Source organism: Nycticebus coucang, chromosome 19 (genome assembly GCF_027406575.1).
Source record: "Nycticebus coucang isolate mNycCou1 chromosome 19, mNycCou1.pri, whole genome shotgun sequence".
Lineage (NCBI taxonomy): Eukaryota > Metazoa > Chordata > Mammalia > Primates > Lorisidae > Nycticebus > Nycticebus coucang.
The window spans coordinates 439,322-462,205 of NC_069798.1; the positions used below are offsets into that span (position 1 = coordinate 439,322).

The 22,884-nt window shown below is 42.4% G+C and overlaps 1 protein-coding gene and 1 non-coding gene across 3 annotated transcripts in view; one reads left to right on the forward strand and one right to left on the reverse strand.

Moving 5' to 3' along the window:
* AFG3L2 (AFG3 like matrix AAA peptidase subunit 2) overlaps positions 1-22,884 on the reverse strand; it is a 48,996-nt gene that overhangs the window by 25,172 nt on the left and 940 nt on the right. For both annotated transcript variants that reach the window (XM_053571122.1, XM_053571121.1), the window contains exons 2-9: positions 18,372-18,471; positions 18,096-18,173; positions 15,839-15,939; positions 15,539-15,691; positions 12,575-12,649; positions 7,472-7,596; positions 4,584-4,857; positions 2,811-2,948 (exon numbers count right to left, since the gene is read on the reverse strand). In XM_053571122.1, the coding sequence (XP_053427097.1) occupies positions 2,811-2,948; positions 4,584-4,857; positions 7,472-7,596; positions 12,575-12,649; positions 15,539-15,691; positions 15,839-15,939; positions 18,096-18,173; positions 18,372-18,471 (1,044 nt within the window). The remainder of the gene's footprint in view (positions 1-2,810; positions 2,949-4,583; positions 4,858-7,471; positions 7,597-12,574; positions 12,650-15,538; positions 15,692-15,838; positions 15,940-18,095; positions 18,174-18,371; positions 18,472-22,884) is intronic.
* Positions 1,587-1,690, forward strand: LOC128572176 (U6 spliceosomal RNA). The gene has a single exon (XR_008376087.1). It is a non-coding gene; the product is annotated as a U6 spliceosomal RNA (small nuclear RNA).

The window sequence follows — 22,884 nt, forward strand, 5'->3', positions numbered from 1 at the left end:
CCTGTCTCTACTAAAAATAGAAAAACTAGACAGGCATCGTGGTGGGCACCTTAGTCCCAGCTACTCAGGAGGCTGAGGCAGGAGGATCTTTTGAGCCCAGGAGTCTGAGGCTGTTGTGAGCTATGACACCATGGCACTCTACCCAGAGCAACAAAGTAAGAGATTGTCTTAAAAAAAAAAAAAAAAAAGGATGAAAGAAGAAAATCAAAGGCTATGCCACAGTGTGCACCACTACGCCTGGCTAGTTTTTTTAGTGATATCCCACACCACAGATAAAGAGAACACTCCTCAAAAAAAATCAGCACGGGGTCACAGGTTGGACACCACTACTCTACAGCCTCCCCTTCCAACTCCAGATTCATGGTGAACAGACCCCACACCCTCAAGCACATCCCAGAGTGGGCCCTTCACCTCCCTGCTGAGCTGCAGCTTGCCTGTCCTTGCAAGCACTCAAGTAGGAGTTCGTATCTGCCCCTCCAGGCCAGCTGGAGTTGGACTCCTCCTTATATTCCATTACTGTTGCCAAAATAATTCTGCTAGAAAATCTCTTGCTTCTTCAGGCTTGCACTGTGGGAGCAGGCATTACTTTCATTGTGATTTCGACATCCATGTGGTTCCTGGTCTCTTGGTCACCTGACCACCTACCTCTTCAATCAGCTTATGCCCTACTTTGACAAGGCCGTCACTGCCAAGGTAACCTCTAAACAATCAGCTTCAACCCATCCACTCTGACCACCCCTCCTATGGCCTGGCCGGCCAGACACACTCAAGCTGACATCAGTCTACAACTCCCCCTCCCATGCTGGAGTCCATGGTCCATCATTATCAATGCCCGACTTCCCCTTGTTTCCTTATTTTTCTAAGATTTAGCCCCCCAAACCCTTATGAATCTGCACACTCCAATTACTGCAGTTTATCTCATCTAAGATCCATCATTCCTGTACTTGCCACTGAGAAAGAAGAGTGCACCACCCACTGAGCATGACGTGCTTCCTCAGTGATTCTAAGTTGTGCCCCGAAGTCTCAAAAGTAACCATGACAACACTTTGCATTTCTATAGAATTTTTAAAAAACATTTTGGAAACTGGTAACACACACAAGAGTAAAAATTGTTTCTTTAAGCCATACGCAGTGGCTCACACCTACAATCCTTGCACTCTGGGAGGCCGAGGCAGGTGGATTGCTTGAGCTCAGAAGTTTAAGACCAGCCTGAGCAAGAGCAAGACTCCATCTCTACTAAAATAAAAAAACTAGCCAGGCATTGTGGCAGGCACCTGTAGTCCCAGCTACTGAGGAGGCTAAGGCAAGAGAATAGCTTAAGCCCAGGAGTATGAGGTTGCTGGGGGCTGTGACGCCACAGCACTCAAACCAGGAGGAGGAGGAGAGGGGAAGGGAGGAAGAAGGGGAGGAGAAGGATGGGGGGGAGGGGGGAGTAGGAGGTAGGAAGGAGGAAAGAGGAAGAAGGAAGAAGGAAAAAAAGATTTGTTTCTTTAAAGTTTAAGCCACACTAATACTTCCTAATTTCAAAGCTCACTACAAAGCAACAGCAATCACAAGAGTAAGGTTCTGGTATGAGGACAGCCGTGGTGCTCGCCTCAGCAGCACAGGCTGGAGCTGGACAGCACAAAGAAGATCAGCATGGCCCCTGTGCAAGGATGACGTGCAACTCCATGAAGCATTCCACATTTAAAAAAAAAAAAGGATACACACGTCCATCAGTTAAGATGATAGAACTGACAGTCCAGAAATAAACCCATGTATCTATCTATGGTCAAGAGTGCCAAGGTCATTGAATGGGGAAAGAATAGACTTTTCAACAAATGGTGCTGGAAAAACTAAATGTTCACTTGCAAGAATGAGGATGGACTGTTACTTCATATTATATATATGTAAAAAAAATGAACTCAAAATGAATCATAGACCTGAATCTAAGAGCTAAAACTTAAAGCTCTTAGAAGGAAATATAGTAAGTGTTCACCTAAGAATCTACTGTCAAACTTGAATTTGGCAATGGGTTCTTAGATAGGACAACAAAAACACAAGTATCAAAAAAAGAAAAAAACAGATAAATAAGACTCCATCAAAATTAAAACCTGGCTCGGTGCCTGTAGCTCAGCAGCTAGGATGCCAGTCACGTACACCAGAGTTGGTGGGTTCAAATCTAGCCCGGGCCTGCCAAACAACGACAACTACAACCAAAAACTAGCTGGGTGTTGTAGTCCCAGCTACTTGGGAAGCTGAGGCAAAAGAATCACTTAAGCCCAAGAGTTAGAGGTTGCTGTGAGCTGTGATGCCACAGCACTCTACCCAGGGCAATAACTTGAAACTCTGTCTCAAAAAATAAAAATTAAAACTTTGTGCTTCACAAAGAAAACAAAGAAACAAAAGAAAACAAAAGAAAAAACAAAGAAAACAAAAACACAACCCACAGAAAGAGAGAAAAATATATGCAAACTGTATTTCTGATTAAGAGCTGGTATTCAGGGCAGCGCCTGTGGCTCATTGAGTAGGGCACCGGTCCCATATGCCGGAGGTGGCGGGTTCAAACCCAGCCCCGGCCAAAAACCACAAAAAAAAAAAAAAAAAGAGCTGGTATCCAGGATATATAAATATATTAAGCTGTAAAAGTCAAAGACAAATAACCCAATTTAAAAATGAACAAAGGATCTGAACGTCCGGATACCTGCCCGAGGAGGATACACAGACACCAATGAGCATATGGAGGGCCCTCCAGCACCCTGGGGGATAGGGCGCCCTGCACCACATGCCAGCCTACGAAAGCTGCACCATCACAACATGACGAGACTTACCCTAGCTGGACCCACACCAACAAACATCTCCAAAAACTCAGAGCCACTGACAGTGATGAAGGGAACATTGGCTTCTCCGGCTGTGGCCTTAGCCAGGAGAGTCTTCCCAGTGCCTGGAGGACCAGTGAGAATGGCACCCTTCAGATGAAATAAAGAGAAATTACATTTAATGAGAATTTCAAAAAAGTAAATTGTACATCCACAAATAATTCCAAGATAGAACACTCTCTCTAAATCTTATTGATATACGTTCAGTATTTTTAAACATGTGGACTATGTAAAACCTTTTTATATTAGTAAAAAGAATAAGAGAAGGATTACCAGGGAATCCTATGTACTCAATTTTGATATGAGGGCAATTAATGACAATTAAGGTCACGGTGGGGGAAGGGGAGAGCAGAGACAGAAAGGAGGAGGAAGGAGTGGAGAAAAGAAGAGCAGAGAGAAGGAAGGGGGGAGGTGGGTGGGGCCTGGGTGTGTGCCACACCTTTTGGGGGCAAGACACGATTGCAAGAGGGACTTTGCCTAACAAATGCAATCAGTGTAACCTGGTTTATTGTACCCTCAATGAATCCCCAACAATTAAAAAAAAAAAAAAAGAAATATGGTAAGAACGTGAAATCTTACTTTTAGTGTTGTTGGGAATCTATGGATAAAGCCACAGAAGTTTACTTAATTCAAGAAAACTCGAAGGCCACACTCTCAATTTACATACTTCTTTTACTTTCCAAGTAAAATTGGCATTTGAACCCAAACAAACCCAACCAACGACTTTCACCTTCAGGTGCTGGTCTGTACATTTTTAGCATGGATGAACATGTAGCTTAAAACCTAACTCTACGAATGCACTTTTTGTTCATTTTCCATTGACTACCTACAAATGATGCCCTCTGTTTTATAAATAGACACACTACCATAAACCATATTTCCAAACACAACGTGTGGGAGGTAAATAATATGTTTAAAAGACATTTTGTCCAGACTTTGTAATACAACTTAAACTTTTTCAATTTTGCATATTTTCTTTAAGTTTCACAAATGAAGTAGAAACATAATGAAGTCATCATTTTTTAACTAAAAAGAAAAAATGGTGTTTGCTCAGCTGATAAAAAGCCATTACGTTATAGACTCCCAGGTAGGACGTGGTTACTAAACATGCATGAACTATGATTTTTTTTTTTACACATGCAAGGAGGACATCACGATCAAGGAAATGACGGTCCCTTTACAAAGGGTTCTTCTAAAAGAGCATTGTTATTCCTCTACGTAATAGCTGGTCCACACAGCAAATATAAAATGACTGTTCTGCGCCCAGCCCTGGAAGGTCCCAAGCCCGTGAGGCACAGATGTACAAGCTGAAAGCAGGGAAGGTGACTGTGAGCGCCAGCTCTTCTCACTGTGTCCTGAGCCATGAACCTCAGTGCCAGGCACAGGAGCTGGTCTACACACATCCGCGGAGTGAGGGAACACCAGCTGACAGCAGAGCGTGACACGTCAGGGAGCTAAGAGGGATACAGTTCCTGAGACAGGGTTAAGCCAGACTTGAGAGAAAAGGACGACAGGTCAGGGAAGGCTGCACAGAAGTGGTAACACAGATGTTCTCAGGATACGCACACAACATGTAGGAAGACATATACACTCGAAAAACTGGCACCACTCTGAGTTAGGTGGTGCCTGGAAAGAGGAGGAAGGAGAAAAAAACAGCTACTTATAATAAGCAATCAAATTTCATAAAATAACAACTTGGGTTAGTCTTCTGAAAGCTCATTTTACCTTTGGGATTTTTGCTCCTAAGTCTTGATACTGCTTTGGGTTTTTCAAGAAGTTCACAAATTCCATGATCTCTAGCTTGGCCTCCTCACAGCCAGCCACATCTTTGAACTTCACGTCTATCTCATCCTTTAAGACCTTGGCAGTGGTTTCTCCAACACTGAAAAGTCCACCCATCCCTCGGCCGGACCGCCCAATGCCAGCGGGCCCCCGTCTCACGGTGTATAGCAGGAAGGCGATGATGAGCGCCGTGGGCAGCATACTCAGGACGAATGACCTGGGGCACAACAGACAGGACCTGCCACTGCCCACAACTTTCGGCTTTGTTAATGTGTTGCAAGATACGTTTTTTGGTAACTGCTTTAGATACAATTATAAAAATTTTCAATTTTTAAAAAACCTAAATATTCCTTTATCTGAGGCATAAAGAGAACCTTAGTATCTTTTTTTTTTTTTTTTGGTAGAGACAGAGTCTCACTTTATCGCCCTTGGTAGAGTGCTGTGGCGTCACACAGCTCACTGCAACCTCCAGTTCCTGGGCTTAGGTGATTCTCTTGCCTCAGCCTCCCGAGTAGCTGGGACTACAGGCACCCACCACAACGCCCAGCTATTTTTTGGTTGCAGTTCGTTTGGGACGGGGTTTGAACCCGCCACCCTCGGTATATGGGGCCAGGGCCCTACTCACTGAGCCACAGGTGCCGCCCGAATCTTAATATCTTAATATCATTGACAAAAGACCAAAGAAAAACCTGTTCTCAGTAGAAATGCGGCCTATATTTTATTTTTATCTCAATAACTGTGATTTACTATAACATCTGAGTTCCAAAAAATTTCTTTCAAATTACTCAAAAATTTAACATGATCCTGGTGTTAATTTAGTAAAAATTTCAGTTCTTAATGGAATGCATTAACTTATTCTGAAGAAATGTCTTCCAAATAGCAAATCTTTGCTAATTTAACAGCATGTCAGTTTCAAAATAATGTATATACTGTTTAAAACTAACTCTGGCCAAATGTGGCATGCTAGCCTCAATAGACAAGCCCAGGTCTGGTTCAGAGAGAGCTGCTCAGTAATGATCTAAAGACCAGGGAGCCCTCTGGACTTTTGCCCTTTTTTTGTTGTTGGTTTTTTTTTTTTGAGACAGAGACTTTCTTTGTTGCCCTCGGCAGAGTGCTGTGGCATCACAGCCCACAGTAACCTCAAACTCTTGGGCTTAAGTGATTCTCTTGTCTTAGCTTCCCAAGTAGCTGGGACTACAGGTGCCCGCCACAACGCCCTCCTTTTCTCCTTTTTTTTTTTTTTTTAAGAGGCAGGGTCTCGCTCTAGCTCAGGCTGGTCTCAAACTCCAGAGCTCAGGCAATACACCCACCTCAGTCTCCCAGAACGCTAGGATTACAAGCCTTTTGTCTTAATAAAGTTTATTTCAACATAACTATGAGGACAGATACTTGTAGTGATTGATAATGTGCAATTTAGTTTAACTTTTACCTGAAAAAATGTGGATCTAAACCTTGTACATGGTTTATGTCAAAACCAAAACAAAAACTAGGATCTGCTTTCTAATTTTTAATCTATTACAAATTTTCAAATGCGGCTAGAGTAGGCAGCAAAAACCATATAAAATTCACCTTGGGTTTATATATTGAGGAAAAAAACTCCATGCACTGACAATAAGCATTTAAAGAATGATGCAATAAAACATTTTATAATGGTTCAGTACTAGCCGGTCAAGTTAGGAGATTATCTCACAGCTTCAGGGCTGGAGAGACCTTCCCAGGTGAAGGTCACAAGTTACGTAGATTAACTAACACTTGTTGTCTCAAGAAATCACTAAATCTGAGTAAAACCATTGGTACGATTAACATACTAGTTACCAGGGTTTTTACTCTTCTTACATGTACATAAAACCTAAGATTTATTTCTATTTTCACTCCAAAATTAGTTAACTCCACAGCAAAGTATCCTGTGTGTACGGCCAAGGAGGGAACGGCAAGGTTCTCCTGGAAGGCTGTGGACCAGCACTCATAGGCAATACAATTCCCCAATAAGCTCAAAGGTAACTGACTCCTGAAATAAATGGGCACCCACTGAGACTTTTAAGTGGTATTATTAAAATGGCTTTATTAATGACATCCCATAAGCAAAGCAGCAGCTCTGATGAGAGGAAGAATTACTTGAAAACTACGAAATATAAACACAGTTGACAATGCAAAGTGGAATGCCACTCTGATACAAAGAGGTTCTTTACGCTAAAGTCCTATGAAAGGGCAATGCGTTTGACCTTAATACCCCAAACTGCTTAATTACGATAAATATAAATGTGCAGAAAACAAATTAGCATGTGGAAAATCTAGGAAGCAACTAATAGCTTTTAAAAATCTGGTGAAATTGGGCTGGGTGAGGTGGCTCACACCTGTAATCCCAGCACTCTGGGAGGCTGAGGTGGGTGGATTGCCTGAGCTCATGAGTTCAAAACCAGCTTGAGCAAGAGTGAGACCTCGTCTCTAAACAGCCAGGTGTTGAGGCGGGTACCTGTAGTTTCAGCTGCTTGGGAGACTGAGGCAAGAGAATTGCTTCAGCCAAGAGTCTGAGGTTGCTGTGAGCTAGGACGCCAAGGCACTTTACCAGGGGTGACAAAGTGAGACTCTGTCCCACAAACAAAAAAAAAAAAAAAAAAAATGTGGTGTAATTGAAAAAGGCCTGTGTTGAGAATATAATGTGCCACCCTGCTACCCGGTAACACAACACAGAGAACCATTATGAACCAAGTACAGTGCAGTTAACAGTCTCCAAATAATCGTATTTAAAACTGCTTCTTACCTGGCTTATTGTACCCTCAATGAATCCCCAACAATAAAAAAAAAAAAAAAAAAAAAAAACTGCTTCTTACCCATCACTTTCAGCAATGTAGACAACAGGCACCCTATTTTCCCCTTCTATGCCCAATTCTTGTTGTAAAGTTTCCAGATTCCGCTCAAAGGTATCTACACTGCCGATATTAAACCAGACGTATCGCTATAAAAACAGAAAAACAAACATCCTAAGAACAAAGTGGAAATAAAAAGTATAATTCACTAAAGGGTTTGACTTTTGAAGAATTATTTAGAAATTTGAAAACTTATAAATCCAAAAAACTATAATAAAACACTTATTAATTCAGTGATAAATTTCAGCCAGTGAGAACACTTGATAAGCCTTGGCAAATAACCATTTCTTTTCCAATATTCCTCAGAGGCTCTGAAATTGTAAATTCAAAGAACAGAATTAAAAAACTAAATAAACATGCATTCTTTTTTTTTATTTTATTTTTTTTTTTATTGAATCATAACTGTAAGTACCCAATATACTCAGCCCTACTAAACATGCATTCTTTTCCTCTTCTCCTTTCCCAAGTATTTCTCAGCTGCCTATTCTCAAATACAAACTAATGTGATACAGTAACAGCTGAATTTTACTGAGCATTTACTAAGTGACAGGGTGCTCTGAGCCCTTTGTACGTGGAGCCCATTACATCCTGAGGACCATCCTGACACAGGTCCATCAACAGGGGCAACATTCAGACTCTGCACACCTGCACCACCTCCTCCCTCACAGAGCTGGGAGTTCTTAAGGGCAATGGCTACTTCACCAACCAGCAGAGAAGGATTCCATATTGTACTAGTGTCTACTGGCTGAGTAAGAGCCCCTATCTGCACTGTCCCCACCTGCCAAACGTGTGTAACACTCACCTACAGTTATACGCAGAGTAAGAAGCTGCAATATGAACAGACGCAGTCTGGCTCCAGAGCCAGTGTGCTAACCCCTGTGTCACACTGCCTCTCTGCACAATGATGAAGACGCTAATACCAGCTCACATCTATGGACTTCCACTAGACAGAGGACCCCGCTCCAAGCATTGAGTATGTATGAGCCCCATTTTATAGCTTAAAAAGACTGTTTCTCTTTGCCAGGAGCGGTGGCTCACATCTGTAATCCTAGCACTCTGGGAGGCCAAGGCAGGAATATCTCTTGAGCTTAGGAGTTGGAGACTAGCCTGGGCAAGAGTGAGACCCTATCTCTACTAAAAATAGAAAAATTGCCCAATAGAAAAATTAGGTGATTGTCTGGCACTCACCTCTGATCCAGCTACTCAGGAGGCTGAGGCAGGAGGGTAATTTTTTTTTTTTTTTTTTTTTTGAGACAGTCTCACTATGTTGCCCTCAGTAGAATGCTGTGGTGTCTTGTCAAACTCTTGGGCTCAAGCGATTCTCTTGCCTCAGCCTCCCAAGTAGCTGGGACAACAGGCATGCACCACAACACCCGGCTATTTTTTGTTGCAGTTGTCATTGTTGTTTAGCTGGCCTGGGCCGGGTACGAACCCACCAACCTCGGTGCATGTGGCTGGCACCGTAACCACTGTGCTATGGGTGCTGAGCCCAGGAGTTTGAGGTTGCTCTGAGCTATGATGATGCCACTATGCTCTATTCACAGTCACAGAGCGAGACTCCAACTCAAAAAAAAAAAAAAAAAAAAAAGACTTTGTTTCTCCTTTAACCTACAATCACCTTTAAAAAGTTTTTTTTTTTTTTTTAATCAAGATAGCAGTGTACGACATAAAACTCCTAAGAGAGCAACATGTAATACCACTTTCCTCCCACCAACAACTGTCACCCAGTGAGGTACATCACTCTGGTATTTCTCTGTACATATCTAAAAATAAAAGATAAAGAGTAGTTCTATCTTATATAACAATGTAACAGTTCTGGCTAAATTGTTCACTGACAAAGATAAAAAATTCATGTGGGGCGGCGCCTGTGGCTCAGTGAGTAGGGCGCCGGCCCCATATGCCGAGGGTGGCGGGTTTGGACCCAGCCCCAGCCAAACTGCAACAGAAAAATAGCCAGGCGTTGTGGCGCACGCCTGTAGTCCCAGCTGCTCGGGAGGCTGAGGCAAGAGAATCGCGTAAGCCCAAGAGTTAGAGGTTGCTGTGAGCCGTGTGACGCCACGGCACTCTACCCGAGGGCGGTACAGTGAGACTCTGTCTCTACAGAAAAAAAAAAAATTCATGTGATTACATGACCCAAAACCCATACATAACTGACACACCAGGCACCACTGAATGCTCCCTAAGTGATGCTGCTATCCAGGCAATACATGCCTGGCTCACCCCACAGACTCAGTGTGGGCCAAGGACCAGCCGCACAGCTATTGCCTCAGAGCATGTCAGGTGCACAAATCTGTAGGACATGAGCCAGGTAAGATCTGTGGGCACAGAAGGTGTCCAGGACTTCAGCTGTAACAGCTCTTTAGGTAACTCCCACGTATAGTTGTGTCTGAAAACCACTAGACTTACCCTATCTCATTTAGGCACTAAGTCCTAAAGAAATACAATCACCAACTCAGCACCTGTAGATCAGCGGCTAGGGCGCCAGCCACATACACCAGAGCTGGCGGGCTTGAACCCAGCCCAGGCCTGCCACACAGCAACAACTACAGCCAAAAAATAGCTGGGCGTTGTGGTGGGCGCCTGTAGTCCCAGCTACTCGGAAGGCTGAAGCAAGAGAATCGCCTAAGCCCAACAGCTGCCGGTTGCTGGGAGCTGTGATGCCACAGCACTCTACCGAGGGCGACATAGTAAGACTCTGTCTCAAAAAAAAGAAAAGAAATACAATCATCATTCCCATTTTGAACACGAGAAAACTGGGTCAGAGAAGCTAAGCTATGTGCTAGGGAAGGGCAGGTCTGATCTGAAGTGAAAGCCTGTATAGACAAGCACACAGCCCAGCACAGTTAATATCCCTCCTGTTTGGAATCTGCTAGTGAAGACAAAAAAGAAAAATTATACATCAATTGCCACTTTGTAACCAATAGGGCACTGAGTCTTCTGTTTCTGAAAGCCCAAAATAAAAATCTTCATTAAATACAGGTAATTAATACATGTTCTCTGTAGGAAACTAAGGAAACATACACATACAGAAAATAAAAAGCATCAATAACCCCAATACCCAGAGATAAGCACTGCCAGCATTTTATGGCTATCCTTCAAGATTTTATAAGGTCCTCTTTACAATCTTGAAATACATACATAATTTCAAAAACTATAAAGGAGAAATAAAAATATTTATATACACTGGTATGAATTTCAATACATAAATGCTTGTGCATGCCAACACTAGAAAACAAGGTTCCTTACGGTGTCAAAATTGCCCTCAGGGGACAGTATTGCCTATCCCATCCCCCACCCCTGACCATTGCTCAGGAATGATGCTCATAATGTAGGGAAGAAGCTCCCCATTAATCAGGAACCTGGTGTGGGGCACAAACTTATTTTTAATTTTTTGCAATGTAAGCAATATTCCTGGAAACACAATTATTGGTGGGTGCATACTTTCAAACTATTGGTATATACACTGCCAAAATGTCCCCTTGAGAGGGGATGCCAACTTAATTCCCAGCACTAACAGTCTGAGAGGGAAAAAAAGCATGGTTATTAATGGTCATGTCATCATAAAGTAGAGAGAATGGGGGAAAAACCAACACAATTAAAATAATTTTCCTAAACGTGACTGAAATATCAGAGCCATATACCTTCACAGACATACTTGCTAATACGTTACTGAACAGAGATTCCGTCACCATCACTTCTAGTTTGTCTCTAAATGTTGCCCCATCGAGGCAGGAGGGCTAGGAAATGGTTAAACAAAATAATCTTAAGGGAGCTTAAGGGATGTAGCCTGGTAGAAAGGTGGGCCCAGGTCAGGAAGACTTGCAGAATGCCTGAGCATTGGGGGTGGAAGACAGAGGTCAGCCCCACAAGAAGGGCTGGGCACCTCTGGGAAGCCTCAGTGCCATCTCTCCCCTCTCCTCATAATGCCCCCAGTGCATTCAGCTGGGCCTGGAGGCACCAGGAAGACAGTCCAAACTGGATGGATAGGAAATACAAGTTATTTTTAAAATAGGAAAACAAATTAAATAGTATCATAAAAGGGTTGGGGGAGAGAAGATAATGCTGACTTGAAAAAAGCTGTCTTTTTTTTTTTTGAGACAGAGTCTCACTATGTTGTCCTCAGTAGCTGTGGCATCACAGCTTACAGCAACCTCCAACTCTTGGGCTTAAGCCATTCTCTTGCTTCAGCCTCCCAAGTAGCTTGGACAACAGGCGCCCCGCCACAACACCTGGCTTTTTTTGGTTGCAGTTGTTTTAGCTGGTCCAGGCTGGGTTGGAACCTGCCACCCTCAGTGTATGTGGCTGGTGCCGTAACCACTGTGCTATGGGTGCCAAGCCGAAAAAAGCTATTTATAAGCAATATAAACAGGCCAGGCGTGGTGGCCCATGCCTGTAATCCTAGCGTTCTGGGAGGCTTAGGTGGGTGAATTGTAGAGGTTTGAGACCATCCTGAGTTGGAGTGAGCCAGAGTGAGACCCTGTCTCTACCAAAAAAAGCCAGGTGTTGTGGCGGGCGGGGAGGCTGAGGGCAAGAGAATCACTAAAGAAAAGAAAAAAAATAATAATAAAATAAAAAACTTCAAACAAATAAATAAAAGCAATTCAGAATTAGTATTTTTTCCTAACCAACCAACCATTACTCAGTCTCAAAAAATCACAGACTGTTCCGGAACATGGACAATTAGGACTTAATATGTGCCTCCTAAATGTATAGACAAAACAATAACCAAAACCCAGACGGAACTGTGACTTAGTCCCCAGGTCACTAAAACACATATCTACATTCCCGTGTTAGGCAATACTATCCTTGCCGCGCTGTGCAAGTCTGACAGAGCCAGTGTATATACCCACTGCAGTGTGAGGATGTCTTCTTTTCAACTTTAAATCTGAAAAGTTAATTTATAAAAATTGGTAGATATTGCCAGACTGCTCTCCAAAATAACTCACACTCTCAGCAGTGAAATATTCCTATTGCTCTATATTTTCATCAATACTTGGTATTATAAAACTTAATTTCTGTCAGAGTATAAAGTGGTTTAATTTTCATCAATTTATAAAAATTATTTACCCCATCAACAGGAGTTTTTCCTGGTGTAAAAGTCACTCGAACAAAACGCTTGTTGACAACTTCCAGTCTGTCTACCTAGAATTTTAAAAAATTAAACATTCAAACACAAATTAACAGAAATTACTTGAGATATTCTTTTAAGCTCATTTAAAATGCATGCATTTCAGACATAAAAAATAATTAACAATCAGACAAGGACACCCCATGTTCCCATAAGTGTGCTCTCTCCCACAGGGGATCGAGATCCACCCTCATCTAGGGGCTGAGCCACCCAAAACCAATCCTTACATGTGTATTACATACACACGTAATGCTGTATGATATGTATGTTCACTTTTGCCTGTTTTTAAATTTTTTTTTTTTTTTTTTTTTAGACAAGAGTCTCACTATTTCACCCTCGGTAGAGTGCCGTAGTGTCACAGCTCACAGCAACCTCAAACTCTTGGGCTCAAGCCTCTTGCCTCAGCCTCCCAACGAGCTCGGACAATAGGATCCACCACAACACCCAGCTATTTTTCATTGTTGTTGTTGTAGTTGTAATTGTTGTTTAGCAGGCTCAGGCCAGGTTCAAAGCTACCAGCTCCGGTGTATGTGGTCAATGCCCTAACCACTGAGCTATGGGTGCCGAGCCTGTGTTTAAACTTTAGAAATGGTCTCAGTTTGTGTATGTTCTTCCACAATGCCCTTTTTCCTCCCAACATTACGTTTGTCGGGTTTAACCCCAGGTGTCATTTTCAGTGCTGCAGCCTGTTCCATCTCATGAACACACCCCATCAAATATGCTCATAATTATCCATTCTCCTGTTCATAGTTAGGCTGTTGCAAATTTTTCAATGTCACAAAAATGCTACCATAAGTATTTCTATATATATCTTCCTGGGCACATCTTCAAAATTTTCTCCATATGTACCTATATCAGGGTGTCCAACCTTTTTTCTTTTCTGCCACACACTGAAAGAATAAGAGTTGTCTTGGGCCACATTTTAGATACATGGACATTTTAGATTTAGATACACTTTAGATACATGATACTAATGCTAGTCCGAGCACACTTTTGGAGATATCTGACACCACAGATAAGCAAAACAAGTCTTCACAAAGTCAGCATGTGGCTGTGGGCTGCAAGGTGGACCCCCTTGCTCTAGACAGAGACATTAGAGCTAGGTTGCTAGGTATTCCCATCTTCAAAAATTGGTAGATATTGCCAGACTGGTCTCCAAAATGACTCCCCAAATCACACTCTCAGCAGTGAAATATTCCTATTGCTCTCTATATTTTCATCAATACGTGGTATTATAAAACTTAATTTCTGTCATAGTATAAAGTGGTTTAAATTTGTTTTTTTCTTTCAACTCCTAATTAAACAAGATTCTTAATGGTAAGCTTAAACACTTCATTCCAAGGACTGTAAATGATTCAGAAGCATCCTTTGAAATATGCTCACTTCCTGTTGCCTGCTCTGTCAGCAACTCTGGAAAGTATGAATGAAGGACAGAAACTAAGAGAGGCCGGGCGCGGTGGGCTCACGCCTGTAATCCTAGCACTATGGGAGGCTGAGGCGGGTGGATTGCGTGAGCTCAGGAGTTCCATACCAGCCTGAGCAAAAGCAAGACTGTGTCTCTACTAAAAATAGAAAAATAGAGTCAAGAGGATTGCTTGAGCCCAAGAATTACAAGTTGCTGTGACTCCACGGCACTCTACCCAGGGTGACAGCTTGAGACTCTTGACAAAAAAAAAAAAAAGAAAGAAAAGAAAGTAAGGGAGCCCCAGGGCAACTGCAGGGAAGCAACAGCCGGTAGACAGGGAGGTAGTTCCTAACCAGAGGGTCAGGAGGAGATGGGTGTGTGGAGAATCCTCCCCAAGCACCTGTTATCATGTGTGGAGTCACTTCTGAGCAAGATGCGTCCCACCACACTGAATATAACAGCCTCACTTTTCATGAAATAAATGTTTATTTCAAAAAACCTGAGCAGTAAAGAGGATTCGAGGAAGACAGTGGCATAAAGAAGCATTGGGAACATGTCTCCCGACCTACAGGACAACTGCACAGGCAGAGTCTGTCTGATGTGATTATTTTGGAATTCTGGAGTCTATGAAGGGCTCGAAAGCTCCAGGGGAAGGCGTGGACAGTCAATTGTGGTTAATTTAGGTCAACTTCAGTTCTTAGCACAGCAGCAATCCATCCGAAGAGATAACCATTTCTTATGTCCTCAACTTCCTGCACAGTCTTTAGAAGTAATTTAGATTCTTTACACTACTTCAGTCAATATTAACGTTTTATCTTTATTTTATCCATTTCACTGATGAAAACCAAGTATTGAGGGCTAAGGAACCCCCCAGGTTACACAGCAGGCCTAATCACCGTAATCCATTACCCCAAAATGCACATTTTTCATATCATAACATCTAAGAAATTGGGATCCATCTGACAACTGATGACATGTCGTGGTGTCCCTGGCAACTTACTAAATTCTTCTTAGTAACATATGAAACAGCACGCGTCTTATAATCAGCCTCTTAAATATGCTGAGATACGGTCTTACCTGGGCCCAGGAGAGATCAGAGTCTATACGCCTAACTGGCCCTTCCCTATAGGCTGTCTGCTCTTATTTTCCACAACTCTGAAAAGCTGCCAAGCCCACAGGAGATTAAATTCAGTAAAGACCTAAGAAGAGCTGGGAGAAGCTGGTACAGGAGAGCAGAGGAGAGGCAGATGGAAGACTGACAGGACCACCACTGGAAGCAGCAGTTCCCAAACCAGGTTCCAGTATAAAGTGAGACAAATGGATTCTGGGGTTAATCTGGGGACACTGAGTCAAAATAGGTTATCATAAAAATGTGATGTAAAAATAACAACTTTACAGTGGATGAGCCAGGCTAACTTGCTTACTATCACTTTCTTGGTCTAATCTGCCATATTTCACCTTTGAACCACAATAGCCACCAATCTCATAAAATACTTACTACTCCTTTAGAAAGATAATTATTGACAAAGTCCTTCCAAGTAATTTCTCTCCCCGAGCTCTTGAACAGGAAGTAAAACATGATTCCACCCCAAAACAGTGCAGTCCAGAGAAAGTACATCCTGAAGTCCTTGTCATCCCACGGAAAATCACCCTGGGGAGAGAGGAGACATTTCTGTGAAGAGTGACCCCACAACAGGACCTGCACTGTGTGGGCCTAAGTCCCTCCCCACACCAACACCCCTCAACTCTTCCAGGCCCCGCCATCATCACATCACATTAACCCCATACGGAATCAAACCTTCTGGAACCTGGACCACCAGTGAGAATCATCTTTCTTGCCACCTCGTTTTCCACCACTTCCTCCTCCAGCAGAGCGTGGGGTAGAAGGTGATTTTGATTCTGTTCACAAACAAAAAGCACACACAACAGCATCGCAGGGTTTTACACCTGTCAGCACTGCTCATTGATTTATCTCAAAATACGTGACAGCAACTAACCAGTTACTAAACAAAGCACTGTGGGAGAGAACACCACTACCACACGCTGCATCTGAGGACACGGCAGGTACTTCCCCTGCAGCGCCTCCCAGAATGTGCACAACAGCCCAGCAGCTGAGAGCATACTGCTGGGACACCTCCCTTACGGAGGCAGAAAGAGGAGCTTGAGGAACTTGTTGCAGTGAGTTATAGTAGACATTTCTTCCGTAGGAAAATTCAAAATTTTGAAAATGGCTTAAAAAAACACCCACCTAAAACTAGTTTGCCACAATCTCTTTGTCCACCCAAAACTCAAATGTTGAAGTCCTAACCCTCTGTCCCCCAAGATGCGGACTCATTTAGAAATGGGGTCTTTGTGGAGAGAATCAAGTGAAGATGAAGTCATTAGGGTGAGCCCTAACTCAAAAGAACCGGTGTCCTCAAAAAAGGGGAAATCTGGCCACAGACAAGCCTGAGGGAAGACGACGGGGAGAGCACTCCCAGTACACCCTGGAGCAGATGCTTCTCCATTGGGCCTCAGAAGGAACCAGCCTGATGCCACCCTGACCTTGGACTTCTAGCCTCCAGAACTATGAAAGAACATCTCCAGTGCTTACGCCACTCCAGTTGTGATACCAAACACTTCGTAAGGGCACCCCTAGCAAACTAAGGCAGTCAGGACCATCCTACTTCCTGTGACAACTTCTCTCAGTTCCACAACTACCATTCCAACTTCTTCAGCTACTGTGAAGCAGCCTTTTTGGCAGCAGGATGGGAGGCTACAGGTACCTGGTCATCCCTGAGGCCACATGACACTGGCTTCATGATCATCACCACACTGCGCTGCATACAAGGAACTTCTGCACCTCCACCTCAAGTGACGCAGAGAGCCTGATGGGTGCAGTGGGCGCGGCCTTGGGCCCACCCCTCTGAGGCACATGACTGGGACATGCACCAGGAGCACCACTGCCGAGGGCATCAGAAGATGCCCCAAACCACTCAGAGATAAAGTAACACACACACACAAAAGGTACAAAGTGGACCTATCATTACTAATCTGCTCCCACAACAAGCTCTGAAGATTACCTAGTGTGGCCTGGGAACCTCTGTAGATGCTGCCCTGTCATCCATGTTCCACACTAGCAGCTCAGGACAACTGGGCTCACCCTAGCGCTTCTTCCTCCTCTGTCCTCTGGCCTGGGCTGCACCCCTTGCATTCTTTGACCATACATTATTTGTCTCTCCAAATAGGTGACAAGCTCATTTAAAAACAAGGGCTAAATTATATTTTTCCTTACATTTCCCTAAAAAGAAAGGATGCTGGTGGCTAAACACCAACTCATGCTAGGCACTGTGCTAAATGCTATCCCACCCTCACGAAATGAGGCCAGATATCCCAAAGCCCACCTGGTCCTCAGAGCTGCCCAGCTTTATGACCCCTCTCTGAACCTCTAAGACGAGGAAGCCTCTGAGGAATAATTTAAAAACACTGCACTGCTCATGCCTGTAATCCCAGCACTCTGGGAGGCAGAGGCCGGTGGACTGTCTCTACCAAAAACAGAAAAACAAGCCAGGCATTGTGGTGGAAGCTGGTAGTCGCAGGTACTCGAGAGGCTGAGGCAGAGGTATCACTTGAGCTCAGGAGTTTGAGGCTGCTGTAAGCTAGGCTGACGCCACAGCACTATAGCCTGGGCAACAGAGTGAGACTCTTGTCGCCAAAAGTAAGAAAACAAACAACAACAAAAGAAAACATCACAGTATGTGTCAAATAAATTACATGTATTAGCTTTCTAGGATTTTTCACATTGGCTTAAATTATGTTTCAGACACTTATCAAATATGCTTAGTTTGAGCAATTATCTCTAAGGAGACCTTAAATTATTCCAATTTATAAAACGACAGGAACATATGAACAGAAAATTAAGGAGGAAATGAAACATGTGGTTTGTAGATTTTACTATACAGTTATAACCTATAGTTCCAGAACTGACATTCAGTAACTCTTTCTTCAGTGGAAACCATCACTATCATATATTAGGGGAAAACAATGAATTAAAACTTAACCTTTTTTAAAAGTACCTTTTTTTTCTCCTATAACTTCTTTAGGTTCACTAGTTTTTTTCCCATTTTTTCCATCAGGAAAATATTTTTCAAATCCTATTAGAAAAGGAAAAAATTAAAAAAAAAAGTGTTACATTTGAAGGTGACACATTTTCATCGATCTAATCAGATAGAAACTAGAAAAAAGGGAACAAGCTAAAGTGGGAGGCAGAAGGGTCATCCTGAGACCAACACTTGCTGATCACGTCTCTTCAGCAAGAACGTAGAACGTCACAATCACACCTAAGCACTTACCTTTTGGAGGTCGAGAACACAGTCTCTGATAAGCAGCAATTACATCTGTCAAAAAAGAATTTCTCCTGGCTGTTGCTTGAGTTGTCACATATTGATAAAGCTGTAAAATGACATTTAAAAAAAGCATGAAGGTTATACCAAGACAAAAGACTTCAAAGTTTCACTTCCTAATCACAAAGTGGATGAACTGTTCTCCCTTCCAGGAGGTGAGGTGGGGTGTGGGTGTTACAGACGAAAATAGGACTCCCTTTCAGGGGGTACTGGGCTCATCTGTATCATGCTGCTCTATCCTGGCAACAAAACCAGGAGATACATGTTATCATCTAGAACAGCCATTCTCAACCTGTGGGTCGTGACCCCTTTGGGGGTCAACTGACCCTTTCACAGGGGTTGCCTAAGACCATTGGAAAACACTTTTCTTTTTTAGAGATAGTCTCACTTTATCACCCTCAATAGAGTGCAATGTCATCACAGCTCACAGCAACCTCCAGCTCTTGGGCTTAAGCGATTCTCTTGCCTCAGCCTCCCGAGTAGCTGGGACTATAGGCATTTGCCACAACGTCCAGTTATTTTTTTTGTTGCAGTTTGGCCAGGGCCAGGTTCGAACCCACCACCCTCGGCATATGGGGCCAGCGCCCTACTCACTGAGCCACAGGCACCGCCCGAAAACACATATTTTTGTACACATGAAGTAGCAACGAAAATAATTTTATGGTTGGGGGTCACCAAACATGAGGAACTATATTAAAGGGTCGTGGCATTAAGAAGGTTGACAACCACTGATCTAGAAGATAAGAATACTTCAAAATCAGACATAAGTTTAAACTACAACCCAACTATAATTATCTGACAACACAATCACTTTGGCAATCTTTACTTAATTCGTAACATTCGAAAGGCAAACTCTGACACAGAAAATGTGTTGCTTCTCACAGGATCTTCAATACTAAAAGATATTTACCCGAAGTTACAGCTCAGTGCTGCTTATATCTTAGCTCAAGATAAAAAAGTTAATATGGCCCAACATCACCAAGAATCCTGGTACCATCAACATATGCTAAAAATATTTGATACATTGTCATCCTGGTGAGAATTCTACAAGTCCATTACAGATACATTTCTGCTTTATATAACACATTTCTTACAGAAAACACAGTCCAGGTAAATCCAAGTATAATTTAAATAACTCAAAGAAGTTCCCTACTACATCTTTAGCTGCACAATTAAAAGCAATCAATGTCAAAGGGCATTTGAAGGGGTATATCCAAATCCGGCAGCGGAAAAAGTTTAATTCTATGCTTTTGCAAAGTGAAAATTCACCACTACAGGGGCTAGAGGTTTTATCTGCATTAGCATCCATCATTATTTGCCTCTTTTATGATTGATGAGAAAAATAAAACCAAACAAAACTACCACCATTACAGAGGCTATAATGAAAAACACAGACAAGCACTGGTAGGAAGCAGAGAAAAAGGAGCCACTGTGCACTGCTGGTGAGAATGTAAAGAGGTGTAGCCACTTTGGAAAGCAGTTTAGCAGATTCTCAAAATGTTAAATGTAGAGTTACCATATGATCCAACAATTCCACACCTACCCAAGAAAACTGAAAACGTATCCACACAAAAACTTGTGCACAAAGGTTCACAGCAGTGCTATGTGGGAACAACCCAAATGTCCATCAACTACTGATGAATGGACAAGTAAGGTGTGGAACACCCACAATGGATTATTTTTCACCCACAGAGGGGAATTAAGTGCTAACCTAAGGAGGAAACTTGACCACATTATGCTAAGTGAGAGAAGCCAGACACAAAAGGCTTCGATCCTATACATAACATATGATCCTATGTACAGTTGCCCCTTGAACAATGTGAGGGTTAGGAATGAAATTGAAAATCCTAGTGCCGGGTGGTGCCTATAGTTCAATGGGTAGGGCACCAGCCACATACACCGAGATCCCTTTTTACTATGAGATACCACTTACTGGAGGCACAAAATAAAATGCTCAGATGATTAGGTCACACGGTCTTTTAAGTAGATAATGGCCAACACCCGAGCTCACCACACGTGGCCATAGAATTATTACAGTAGTACAATATGGACTAAAACTATCTTATGCATATTAGATAGTTTAATCTAACATGTTTAATATGCATCTTCATGTTTATTTACATTTCTCTCAACTGCAAATGCACCATGTATGGTCTGTGTATACATAGTAACAGATTTTTGTATATTTGATGGTGGTAAATAATAAAACAAACTAGCATCTACATATATTTTATGCACTCATAACATACCTTTTTCTTAATTTTTTCAATGGTTCTATGCTATGGTTTATCTGTAAATTTTTTTCAATTTTTGCAAATCACCAAAATATGTTCCAACATGTTTACTGAAAAAAATCCACGCTAAGTGAACCCACCTGTGAACTTCATAGCCTGCTGTTTAAGTGTCGCCTGTGTATAAAATGCCTGGATAGGCAAATCCATACAGAGTGGACGAGCAGTTACCAAGAGCGAGAGGGTAGTTAGAGATGGAGAGTGACTACTAATGGTTACGAGGCTTTCTTTTTAAAGAAAAAAATGTTCTGAAGTTAGGAATAGTGGTGATGGCTGCATGACCTCATGAATATTTTAAAAAAACAATGAATTGCATACTTTAAAATGATAAATTTCATAGCATATGAATTGTCAAAGAGCTGATTTTAAATAAATACACAATTCTGCACAAAACTGTGCACAGAAACACTAACAATCACTGTTTGGGGCTGACCTTAATGCTGACTGTAAAGAATTTGGAGCTTATGTTATATTACAACCTTCCAGACCACGAGAGTACATGGCCTGTGAAATAACCACTTAGAAGAGATAAGAATATATCATAAGTAAATAGAAGTTTTTTCCAATACCAAATCTGTTAAGGGTGTGTGTGTAGATTAAAATGAAACATTATCAAGCTAGGCAAGTCAACAAATCATGCTCAGGCATTAAGCACCTATTCCAGACCAGGTGCTACCAAAGGGTACCCAGTTCCCACACCTATAAAACTCAAGAAATCCAAGGGAAAAAGTCAAGGAAGCAAATCAGTTACAATACAAAACCTCTATAGCATAGGGAACAGGGATAGCACAGAGATAGTATAAAAGATTCTTTATGTCACCACGCCTTACCCCATTTTGTACTGCTATAATAGGATACCTGAAGCTGGGTAATTTACAAAGAAGAGGTTTATTTAGCTCACAGTTCTCCAGGCTGGGAAGGACAAGGCTTCTGATGAGGGCCCTGTGCTAGGCCAAAACATAGTGGGGAAGGACAAAGAAGTGGACACGTGTGAAGAGAAGGACCAAACAGGAGGAGGATCCTCCCTTTGCAGCAACCCACTCTCACCAGCACTAATCCAGAGCAAAGACTCACTACAGCAGGGACGAACAAGCCACGTGCAAACCACAGCACTATATAAACAAATCTCTATACCACTATGAGGTTTAGTACAGACTTGGATACGCTGTATTTACACCATAAACATTTGCTGAGTACTGAGCTCTCTTTAGGCTCTATTTTTGAATTCTGTTTACATGCAATACCCCTAGTAATAATATGTGAATGCATTTAACAGTGAAATTGTTTTCTATGAAGAAACCACTGATGAAATTTTTTCTCCTGTGCATCTAAGCCGTGGATGTCGATCATTCAAAGAATAAGAAAATGCCAATTTAAATTTACAGCACCTCATTATAGAGAATTAGCTTTTTACGTATGACAATATAAGCACCTTTCAGTTGCTTTATCATCAGCCTTCCTGCTCTGGGCATACTACCTGAGAACTGACATCTCAACACATCAGAATCTTTTCTCCAGGAGCCTTTCCATGAGTAATTGTCTACTTTTGTCTCTGATTTTCAATAGTAGCATAAACCTACAAGAAAATCTGTTCTATCTGATGCCCTCAGAGGCCTCACATAATGCCCAGGTATCTCCACCTGGGTCTTCAGAGCAGTATCAGGGAATATATGTCACAGACATATATTCTTTCCTCAATCAGTAAGCTACAGCTGCCAGTTCAGAGGACTCCTTTTATCTGAGCAACTGTGATTCACAGTGACAATAGTGCCACTGGAAAGGAAGGCCTTTTGCATGACACTCCTAACACAAAAACTGCAGACTCACAAAGTTGATCCCTATTTGCCCAGTACATACCTGAATCCAGTATTCAGCAATGTCAAATGGGGAAAGGGATCAGAGGTAAGTTAACACAGAAAAAGAATCTTAACTCCAGAAAGTGAAGAAGGGCCTCTTCTTCTATAGAGTAGAAAAGAGACAACAATAGCTAAGGAATTAATCCAACACTTGCAAGGGAGCTGCAAAGAGCAGAAATCATGACTACAGGTACCACTATTTCCCCCTTTCAGGCGAGATTGCTAACTTCCTCAAGGGAGTCTACTAGTAGGTGGCCAAGACTGACCTCAGGGCCTCAACTACTGGGCTAAACACCCTGGGTAAACCAGTGAAGG